Source organism: Pristis pectinata, chromosome 30, assembly GCF_009764475.1.
Source record: "Pristis pectinata isolate sPriPec2 chromosome 30, sPriPec2.1.pri, whole genome shotgun sequence".
Classification (NCBI taxonomy): Eukaryota; Metazoa; Chordata; class Chondrichthyes; order Rhinopristiformes; family Pristidae; genus Pristis; species Pristis pectinata.
Genome location: NC_067434.1, coordinates 17,520,159 through 17,532,180, shown reverse-complemented (window position 1 = coordinate 17,532,180; position 12,022 = coordinate 17,520,159). Strand labels below are relative to the sequence as shown.

Here is a 12,022-nt window from a genome sequence, read left to right as displayed (position 1 = left end):
AGGCAACCCCCCTCTTCCCCCCCCAGTTCAGGTAAAAGAAATTTGCCCTTGCATAATTCACAAATCACTAGCCAAAATTGAGATGCAGAATAAAGTTCGCTCTTAGAGAATTCCAGTAGACATGTATTTAGATATCGCATGATCTCTAGACTTTAGGACAGCTGGAGTTCATGAGAGTCAGATGACAAAAATTACATTCTTTAGTTGAATATTTTTTTACATCATTTACTACTGAGATCTGTATTTGGATGTGTTCTCACCACTACCACAGTGAACAAGCAATGAATTACCATACCATTGTTTGAGTGGCAAGGAGGAATATAACCCCTGGAGTTAAGTTCTTGAACTATACTGAACACTTTTCAGATTTGGATTCCCATTGCCTCTTTCCTTGTTGATATATTTGTTTCTCTGCAATCTTTATATATAAAGATGCCTACTCCACTGGCACTGATGAGAAGACTAGTGAGATGTGATGAGAATATCCATTCACAAGCAATGATGCTCCTTAGAGTCAGTACATCTGTCTTTGCAAGCTCCATCATGCTCGTCATCAGAGCTGAGCTCAGCAAGGTACACATGCAAATGAGAAACTTCAGCAAACATCCCAGGAGCAGCACTAAGGAAAAGAAGCCCAAGAAGATCAGACTGGTCCAGCTTCCTGAAGGGTAGATCTGATGAGTATCAGGATGGAGAAGGCAGTACACAAACAGCAGTGGGCAGCTGTTAATCGTACAGGTGTAGTAGACATCCATCACTGAAATGTTTTGGTCTTCACATATCTTTTGAAGCAAAGTGAGATAAGTGCTCTCGAGCACAAGGTTCAACAACCCATAGACGTAGACAATGGTTTCATCGTTGAAGCTGGGAATGCCTAAGGAGGAAGAAATTAGAACAGTATGTAGTTAGAAATTAGGACAAGAATATTGGTAGTGCTTTTTGCTTCCATTCCTCAAAACAACATTCTACATCCAAATGAATATCAATGGAGCCACTGGTCATGATCCCCTAAACTTAGAGAGATTTTGTGCTTTATGAAGGAAATGATGGTAGATAGAATTTAATGAGGAGAAATTTGATGTGCTTGTCGTAGGAAGTGAAATGAGTGACATGCTCCATGAAGGGCAGTGAAGTGATTAAGTTGATTGGAACCTAGGATTCTTAGACACTCATAAAATGTTTAACAGTTGAATAAAATGCAGAGGAAGTGCTGATCGAACTGTATAGAGCTCTAGACTACAATTATCCTGAGGACTGACTCAGTTCCAATCACATATAGATTAATTTACTAAATCATGAATCTCAGGTATTTGCAACAAAGAAGGCTGTTCATTCCAACATGTCTATGCTAGCTGAAAAGAACTATCTACCCGAATTGCACTTGCCAGCTTGTAAGTGGCAGAATTTCAAATGCTGCCCAGGCATTTAAGCTTTGACTTGTGAGAGGAGAAAATGAAGGAACTTGGTGTGTTTAACCTTGAAATGAAATGGTTGAGAAGTGCTCTGACATGAAGTGTCCAAAATATCAGAATGGACAAGTAACATGAGATGAAAGTGCACAAGTGCTGAGGAAATGATTCTTTGTGCACAGTGACCAGAGCGCAAAATGGGTTCTCGGATGGGATCATAAAAGCAAAACTTTGGGCTCATTCAATACAAATCAGATGCTAGAATGCAGAACAGGAACTCATTCTGGATCCGGAATGCTGTTAACATCCATAATTACACTCTCAGCTTCCTCACAATATTTCCAAAGATTCTCCTCTTTCAATCTTTTCTGACAACTATCTTCAATATATAACTTATTTAATCACTCCTCACCTAAAGTAGCAGCAAATAATTTTAGCAGACATGCTGGCAATGCAAGAGCACCATTTATTAATTGACTTGCCACACGTTTTAGAAAGGAGATTGCTGCTACTTTGGATCATCCCTAAGTGAAGTAGGTTCAACATTCTCCATCAGGTTAGGTTTAAATAGATCATTAGTGTAATTTTTTGGGGGGTGGGGGGGGGCTAGTTGGGGGCAGTCAGTTAGCATATGCCACTATAGGTAGAGTATTTCCTGAAATTATCTACAAGCTGGAGTTTCACATTTTCATCTTTCCATGTGATTTATAGGAGTCCATTAAACACCAAATTTATGCAGTCACAATAGCCCCATTGCCCCACTTATTTCCCTGTAACCTATTTATTTGTTGTCTATTCGGCACAGTACAGGGCCTTCGGCCCACGATGTTGTGCCAACCTATATAAACCTTATCCACTTTCAATCTATTCCCCCTCTCTCCTTCACCTCCCACAACCCTCTATTTTTCTTTCATCCATGTGCCTATCTAGGAGCCTCTTAAGTGACCCTATCGTATCAACCTCTACCACCACCATCATAGTGCATTCCAGGCACCCACCACCTCTGTGTTTTTGAAAAAAAAAATCCTCTGACCTGTCCCCTGAACTTTCCTCCACGCACCTTAAACAGATGACCTTTCGTATTCTATAACCTGTAGTATTCTCTCTTACATTCCCAACAACTCCCTCCTGATTCTCCTGCCACTCACCTGAACTAGGGGGAATGTTCAGAAGCTAATTAACCTACCAGCATGACTTTGGGATGTTGGGGCGAAGTGGACCACCGTGTTAACAGGGAGGATGTGCAAACTCCGAACGGACAGCACCCCAGGTCAGTAGTCAGACTGCTGAAGCTGTGGGACAGCAGCACTAACTCAGCACCAACACATAATCTGCTGGAGGAACTCAGCGGGCTGAGCAATGTCTGTTGGGGGAGGAAGGAATTGTTGATGTTTCAGGTCAAAACCTTGCATCAGCTCCAGATTCCAGCATCTGCTCTCTCTTGTGTCTCCTAACTGCTTGTGTCACTGTGCTGCCCAATGGAATGCCAGTGGTTAATGATTGGCAATATTGTATGAACTATCTTGATTATTGCTGGCAAAATGTAACCAGTTGAGGCAATTTTAAGTGTAGATAAGATAGTTAACTGCAAGTTCTAGTTGTCATTTGGAAAAAAAATCAGGATCATATTTGGGTTACTGGAAAGTACAGTCAGTTTCAGATCACTGAGGAGTCTAACATTAATTCTTCTGCAATTCATTCACAGGATGTGACAGTCACTGGAAGCAGCCTTTATTCTCTCTTTTCCTCCCATCAGCTACTTGCCTCTGGCTGGAACACAGTGGCTCCCTCTGAATACTGCCAGGTCACTCTATCTTAAGCATGGCACTGTGCCGGACACAGTCCAAGACCATGGAGACACAAGAGACTGCAGATGCTGTTATCCAGACCAAAAAACAAGATGCTGGAGGAACTCAGCAGTCAGGCAGCTTCTGTGGAGGGAAATGGACAGTCAACATTTCAGGTTGAGACCCTCCATCTGAACAGATGCTGCCTGACCCACTTGAGTTCCTCCAGCAGTTTGGTTTTTTTTACAGTCTAGAAGACTATGTTTAGGTCAGTCTCAGCTGCATTTATTATCCATCCGAAGGTGCCCTGCTAGGCCATTTCAAAGGATAATTTCTTCTGAGGCAGCCTCTCGGGGTTGAGAATGACTTGCTACCACTTTGCTTTCTTGGATGCTGAGGTGGTTGATGGGGCCAGTGTGGGAAGCACAGACTGCCACAAGTGGGTGAGGAGACAAATTATAAATGGTGGTCGATGTGGGGTGCATTTACCAGTTTATTAAAATTTTTTCCACTTTTAACAATAACCTGCATATTATAAACTGAGATAATTCAGAAAATGAGTTGGGAGAGATGATTGAAAACTTGAACGAGGTGTGAGGCAGGTTTTAAGTCCATTTTCCATGGAGGGAGTACCTGGATGGATGCGTTCTGAAAGGAAATATCAAAGTGTAACATGACAGATGCGGCAGCCTCTGCCACTGAGAATTGGGTACTGTGAGAATGGGAAGAATGCCAAGTTGAAGGTACAAACAACAGCATTGGGTTAGAAGATGTTGTAGAGGCGAGACGTACATTAAACTGTATACATGTATTAGATGCATACATGTGTTAGATGCATACATGTGTACATGAGCTGAGGAAGTAAAACTTGAAACTACAGCTTTACATTTATATAACATGAATTACTTTCAAGTAACGTATCTAGACTTTCACTTCAGTGCAGTAACAAGAGAATACTGCACTGCTGGGAGTGCCATCATTTGGAAGAAATGTCAAACTCAGATCTTGGCTGCTCTCTGATTGCAAAAGATCTGGTGGTGTTTTCAAAAAGCAGTGGAGTTATTCTTTGTGTTCTGGGCCAATACCGGTCCTGCACTCAACAACAGGTTTACTGGTTGTTGTCACAGAATGACTGTGCAAAGATTGTCATATTTTCTGCATTACCTCACTGACTACGCTTTATTGTCTATAAAATATTTTTGGATATTTTGAAAGGGACATGAAAGATGCCATTTTAACACAAATTTTACAAACACATTCTTCATCATCACATCTTACCTGCAAGAACTGAGCACAAAGTGACCAGCAGCACCAGGAGAGCTCTGCTGGAAGAGGCTCTCTTTTTCAAGTTGAATGTTTGCACCAGGGCTAAGCTGGCCAGTGGAGTGAACCGCCTGATGAATGTGAAGACGGTACAGTTGGAGCTGGTCACAGCCCACAGGATTAGGATGGAGTGAAAACTGAAACAAATGGAAGGGAGCAAGAAAATCTCACCACTCTCCAGTAAATAGGGTTTAATCTTCAACAGCCCGGCTCGTTTTAATAACTGCAGCGTAACCATGGTCAGTAGTGCCTATCAAAAGGTAAACAGTATCACAGAACATATATTTATGGAGCACATTGTCAGATGAGTGTCTCAAAGTACATTGCACACAGTGAGTTACTTTAAAGCTGCATACATTAATGTTGTCATTTCTTGAAAAGCAAGCTCCCACAAATAAAAATGAGATGAATCATAGGTTTTACTGTTTGATTGATGTGGAATATTGGCCAGGACTGTGAGAGGATCAATACACTTTAAATGGACCAATTATTGCTATCCCCTTCAGAGGCAAAGCGATTGTTTCAACACTGACAGTGTAACTGACTAAAGGCCTTCCCCAGGTTACGAATGCCCAACCCAGGGACACCCGTAGATATGAACAAGCTCCCATCATAATATTAAATTCAAAAGGCTGACGTACATTCATACGTTCATTTCTACAAACAGCAGCAATCATTTCCTCTCTCCACTTTTAGTAATTGTTCTTTCTTATCAGTCTTTTGTGTTTTTGATGCCATTCATTACAATCCTGTGGAGGTAGGGTTACCATGTCAAGAGATTTGTGTATTTTCTGAACTTATGGACAAAATCAACTTGTGGACAAATGTAAAAAAGAACCTGTTTGTTACCTGGAAATAGACTGTACTACACGAGCATATCTGTCCTCATTGTGAAACCTTCCTTCCTGGACTGTGGTTCCAACCACTGTACTGTATCCACATTGGTTAATAACCAAGCTATTTGCCACCTATTGTCTGCTCTGTTGTCAGCTAAAGTGCTGCAATCCTCTGAATTCAGGTGTAATGCTTTTGTTCAACATTGCTGGACAGTGAACATGAAAGTTTCCAACTCTCTCATGACAGCATACGGCAACACTTGAAGAGATTTTTATTCATTTTGTGTGTGTCACTTGCCATCTCCAATTGCCTTGAGAAGGCAGTGGTGAACCGCCATCTTGAACCACTGCAGTCCTGCTGAAGGTCTCCCCACCGTGCCGTTGCATAGAGAGTTCCTAGTGATGTTGAAGGACTGGTGATTTCTAAGTCAGGATTGTGAGTGATTTGGAGGCGAGTGTGCAGATGGTGTTCCCACATTCCCAAATCAATTATTCTTGGTGGTAGAGTTTCTAGGTTTGGAGATGGAGTTCTTTAGGTGAGTAACTGCAATGCACATTGTAGATGGTACACACTGTAGTCATCAGTGGTGGAGGGAATTAATGTTTACAGTAATGGATTGGGCATCAGTGAAGTGGATTGCTCTGACCTGGAAGGTGCTGAGCTTCTTGACTGCTGAGAGTCTACACATCCAGGGAATACCCCAAAGTACTTTACAACCAGTGAGTACACATTTTAGTGTGTAGAAGCTATTGTAATGAAGGAAACGGCAGCTAATTTATACACAGAGAGCAATGTGATAATGAACAGGTAATCTGCACAAGTGATGTTGAGTGAAGTGTAAATATTGATCGAGGTTTATGGGGCGAACTTCCCTAATCTCCTTTAAAATATTGACGACACAAGGGACTGCAGATGCTGGAATCCGGAGTAACAAACAAGATGCTGGAGGAACCCAGTGGGTCAGGCAGCATCTGTGGAGGGAAATGGACAGTTGACGTTTGGGGTCGAAACGCTTCAGCGCAGATCTTGCTTTATTCATTCAATATTTTATTTCATTAAAAGATGCATAAAATAGATATTACCACCAACATCATTCTAATTAATACCTTTCTGGTCCTGCCCAGTACGACCCACGCTCTTTTGGATTTTGTACTCAAGCCTACAGACTGGAATGTACAACCCTCGGACTCGTGTTGAAGATCACACTCCGCAGACGTCTAGGCTTACTCATCTTGGGTTTTTAAACTGACAAACATCTGGGCTACGTGATATCGCGCTTAAAACAACAGTTTGAAGCCCCGTTGCTGAGTGCAATTTGTTACTCAGTTACCATGAGCCAAGTCATGTATCTATTTACTGGATCCAGTATTAATAAACTAGGTACTTCAAATAGATACCTAGGTGAGGACGCTGGGAGCTGTATCCACACTGAACCACAGAGCAAGTCCCCATCCTGCGAGACCACAAATCGCAGGCTGCAAGCACAGTGTCAGGTTCGCTCACCTGACAGAGGGCGATGAAGGCGGGGAAGGTGAAGCGGTACTGGCTGATGAAGACCCTGCCGAAGAACTCGGAGAAGGCGGCGCAGACCGTGTAGAGAGCCCAGGCTGACAGCCAGCAGCCGCACAGGAGCCACCGGCGGAGGCGCTCTGGTCCCGGGATCGCCATCCCAATGAATGGGGAGCCGGGACGGGAAGTCGAGCCGGAGTCAAATTAAAAATTAACCACAGGCAATTACAGTGTGGACAGAACCAGGCTGAGTTCTCCCCACAGACCTTTATTTCCACTGCAGTTAATGATCTACAGGACACCCTCAACGCTCCTGGATACAAATTCAGAAAAACATTCTGTAAATCAATAATTCATGCTGGATGTACAAAATTAGGAGCAGGAGGAGGTACTTATTTTCTGGTTGGCCTTAAAATTCAAAGGGGAAGGATTTCATTTCAAATTCTCAGGGTGTGAGACCACTTCAAAAATATGTACTTGGTTGTGAAGCACCTTGAGGAGTCCTGACACCATGAAAGATGATACTCTATAAATAAATAAACAAACAGGTGAGTCCGACAGGTAAATAGTTGGAGTGATTAAATGACAATTATGAAGGTGTGTGACAAAAGGAAATGATAATGAGAACTATACAAAGGGTTCCTGTGGAATGGTGGTGCCAGCTTCTCATGTTGTGGGGGTGGGTGTGAGTTTTCCTGAAGGGGTCTATGTTTGTAAGTGTTTGGGGAGTTGAAGGGACCCTACCACTCTTAATACTCGGGCTGGGCTCAATTGATAGCTCACAATATTGTGCCGACATCTTATCCTGCTCTAAGATCCATCTAACCCTTCCCTCCCACATAGCCCCCTATTTTTCTATCATTCATGTGGCTATCTAAGAGTCTCTTAAATGTCCCTAATGTATTTGCCCCCACAACCTCTGCCAGCAGTGCGTTCCACGCACCCACCACTCTATGTGTAAAAAACTTACCCCTGGCATCCCCCTTATACCTTCCACCAATCACCTTAAAATTATGTCCCCTCGTGTTAGCCATTGTTGCCCTGGGAAAAAGTCTCTGACTGTCCACTCGATCTATGCCTCTTATCTTGTACACCTCTATCAAGTCACCTCTCATCCTCCTCCTCTCTAAAGAGAAAAGCCCTAGCTCGCTCAACCTATCCTCATAAGACATGCTCTCCAATCCAGGCAACATCCTGGTAAATCTCCTCTGCACCCTCTCTAAAGCTTCCACATCCTTTCTATAATGAGGCAACCAGAACTGAACACAATACTCCAAGTGTGGTCTAACCAGTTCTATAGACCTGCAACATCACCTCACGGCTCTTGAACTCAATACCCCGACTAATGAAGGCTAACACTCCATATGCCTTCTTAACAACCCTATCGACCTGCATGGCAACCTTGAGGGATCTATGGACGTGGACACCAAGATCCCTCTGTTCCTCCACACTGCTAAGAGTCCTGCCATTAACCTTGTATTCTGCCTTCAAATTCGATCTCCTGAAGTGTATCACTTCACACTTATCCAGGTTGAACTCCAGAGTACATCAGAGTAATTTCATAGAATGAACAGCACAGAAACAGGCCATTCTGCACAATCAATCCAGAACAGTTTATTCTCCTTTCAAGCTTCTACCCATCCTTCCTAACCCAGCAATATGTATAAACTCCAATCACTTCTCCCCAATGTCTTTACTGGTCAAACTCTTTCATACTGCTGCACTATTTGTCTCCAAGTTCCACATTCTCACTAATCTCAGGTATACAAAATTTCTTCTCTATATTCTATTTCTTGGTGACTGTTTTGAATTGATAGCCTTGAGCTGGAAGTACTCAAGATGGAAATACTCCCTGTGTGTTCATTTCACATCATTCCATAATTTTAAAATCTTCAATTAGGTTATAAAAGCATCTTAGAAAATTGAAGGCCATTTGGTTTGTGCTGGTCAAAAGAGAGCTACTCAGCTTAACCCTGCCATCTGGCACTAGATCCATTGTCCGCATGTCTCAACTTTTAAGAGCCATAGAGTTCTATGGCATAGAAGAGGCCCTTCAGCCCACCACACCCATGCCAACCTTTTTGTCCATCTACACTAATCCCTTTTGCCTACAAAGTCCACGTCCTTCTATGCCTTGTCTATTTAAGCATCTTTTTAAAGATCACCACTTCCTATGGCCACGGCTTCCAGATATCAACCACTATCTGTATAAAAAGCTTTCCCAGCGAATCCCCTTTAAAACTCCTTCTTTCACCTTAATCCTCTGCCCTCTTGTTTTCAACACCTTACCATGGGGACAAGTTTCCAATTATCTACCGTATGCCTCTTTTATGCATCTCTATCAGGTCACCCTTCAGCCTTCTTTGCTCCAGGAAAAACAAGCCCAGCCTATCCAAGTTCTCCCTATTGCTAAACTCCTGCAATTCAGGCAACATCCTGGTGAATCTCCTCTACGCTCTCTCCAGTGCAACCACATCGGACCAGATGTCGCAGCTTCAGTTCCTCACAGCTACAGCTTCCCCATCATTGCAGCATTCTCACAAACCTCTACACTCTCTCCTCTATACTTTGCATCTTTCTTCAAATGCAGTGACTAAAAGTGTATGCAGTATTCAAGTTATGGTCTAATTAATACTGTGTGCAGTTGTAGCATAATCTCCCTGCTCTGAGATACTACACCTTTGCTAATAAAGGAAATCATCCCATTGCCTTTTTAACCAAACCTATTTTTAAGTTTCTCTGACATACACTCCAAAGTCTCTCCATTTATTCACACCTCTCTGTATCCTCCAATTTATTGTGTATTTTCTTGCTTTGTTGCAAGTGCATTACCTCTCATATTTTTTAGATTGAATTCCACACCAGGTTTCTGTCCAACCGACCAGACCAACAGATCTTCCTGCAGATAAAGCTTTCTTTCTCAAAACCAGATTTTGTACCCCGTGTAAAATTTCTTTACTGTGTCTTCTTCATTTAAGCCTAAATCATTCATGCAACAAAAAGCAAGAGGCCAAGTACAGGTCCTTGTGAAACCCAATTGGTAATCATCTCCCAGTCACAAAAACATCCTCATCGCCACCTTTGCTTTGTTTCCTAGCACTGAGCCAACTTTTACAGTTTCTAATCTTGTTTGAATCTCAATAGGTTTTATCTTTTTGACCAGTGTACCTTGTTAAAAGCCTTGCTAAAATCATGAAGACAACAAACATACTGCCCTCATCAGCCCTCTTATTCACCACTCTACCATCAAGCACGGTAGTGTAGTGGTTAGCGTAACGCTATTACAGCGCCAGCGACCTGGATTCAATTCCGGCCACTGTCTGAAAGGAGTTTATATGTTCTCCCCGTGTCTGTGTGGGTTTCCTCCGGGTGTTCCGGTTTCCTCCCACGTTACAAAGACATACGGGTTAAGAAGTTGTGGGCATGCTATGTTGGTGCTGGAAGAGTGGCGACACTTGCGGGCTGCCCCCAGCACACTCTACGCAAAGATGCATTTCACTGTGCATTTCAATGTACATGTGACTAATAAAGAAATCTTACATCTTATAAAATAAAGAGTTAGAAATTCTTTTAGCAAATCCATGCTGTATTTGATCAAGGTGCCTTTACCCAGATGAAAGTTTATACTGTCCCTCAAATAATTTGCACACCACTGAAGTTAAAGTTCCTGACCTGTAACAGAGAACATAGAACAGTGCAGCACAGAACAGGCCCTTCGGCCCACAATGTTGTGTCAACATAGCTATTCCCTCCTACCTACAGAATGCCCATATTCCTCCATTTTCTTCTCATTCATGTGCCCATCCAAGCCCTTCTTGAAAGCCTCCAATGAATTTGCCTCCCCCACCCTATCAGGCAACGCATTCCAGGCATCCACCACTCTCGCAGTAAAAAACGTACCCCTCACGTCTGTTCTGAACCTACCCCCCTCACCTTAAAAGCATGCCCTTTTCTTCTTCCCATTTCTAATGTAGGAAGTCGTCTATTTACAAGAGAAAAGAGACCAAGCCTGTTCTAATTTTCATAATAAGTACAAACCCCACATTTTTGGTGCCATCTGTATTTTAAATACTTTGCCAGCACCCACCACTTGTTGTAAATGAATTAAAAAATTGTGGTGGCCAGAACTGTATGCATCACATCCTGTAATATCTAAATTTAACTCACAACAAATCATCCACTATCTGTAACACACACTGTTGCTAAGTCAGTGTCCTGCTTGAAGCTGAATTGAGAATCCAAGTATACCTAATGTCCAATGAATGCATAACCAACGTGTCCAGCTCCAGTTTATAAAAAAAACTTTACAAAGAACAGAACTTCTCCTTAACTCCATCTCCCAAATGCTGGCCAGTACTAAGTGATTCACTTTTCCTCTGACAAATTGATTTCACGGAATGTTTCATCATGGATACTTTTGCCGGCATGTGTCAGAGCTGTCAGGCTGAGATATGGTAAAGCTGGTAATGTTTCAGGCTCTGGAAATGGAACTGCCAATTTTCAAGAATCCATTAAATTTGGAGCAACAGGCCAACTGACTTTCTTTAGTCTTCACGTTCAAAAGCCCAGATGCTCAGCCACGCACAAAAAACCATCCCAGGAAAATTTAAAGTGAAATGCAGTCGTGTGTAAGCTTTATCACTATTTCACAGTGGGGGAATATGTGCTGGTCGCTGCCAATTCCTAAACTCTTGGAAAAAAATGAATGTTATCAAAAGTTCAGGATTTCAGTTATGTGAAGAGACAAGAAAAGCTAAGATTTTTTTTGCCTGGAACAGAAATGATTTAGGTGAGATTTTTTTAAAAGATGTTCAAAATTAGAGGGGATTTTAAACTATTTCCACTCATTGGTGGTTCGGTAACCAAATAACATAATTAATTGGTACAAAGAGATTTTCTTTTACATACAAGTTGTCGTGAGGGAATTGGTTAAATTTATGAAAAAGGAACATTTTCAGGGCTGTGGGAAAAGAGTTGAGGAGGATAGAAGTGATATCAAAATGTGAGTATAGAAGTGATGGGCTGAATGGCTCATGCAATAGCACACTGATTTCAGAGTCCACACCTTTGTTTAAAATTCCACCCATGTCTTTGCATCTCTTCCTCTGCAATGTACTACAGCTCCATATCCCAACTTATTCCCTCCACTCTTTTGAC

General features: G+C 42.2%; 1 protein-coding gene across 1 annotated transcript in view; it reads right to left on the bottom strand.

Annotated features, from left to right (window-relative positions):
* Nucleotides 1–22: 22 nt before the first annotated feature.
* The window catches only part of LOC127584720 (NAD(P)H pyrophosphatase NUDT13, mitochondrial-like), a 28,886-nt gene continuing 16,886 nt past the window's right edge, over nucleotides 23–12,022 (bottom strand). The window contains exons 1-3 of the mRNA XM_052041616.1: nucleotides 6,860–7,210; nucleotides 4,475–4,769; nucleotides 23–874 (exon numbers count right to left, since the gene is read on the bottom strand). Of these exons, the coding sequence (XP_051897576.1) occupies nucleotides 363–874; nucleotides 4,475–4,769; nucleotides 6,860–7,024 (972 nt within the window). The 5' untranslated portion in view covers nucleotides 7,025–7,210 and the 3' untranslated portion in view covers nucleotides 23–362. Of the gene's footprint in view, nucleotides 875–4,474; nucleotides 4,770–6,859 lie in introns of the transcript that reaches the window.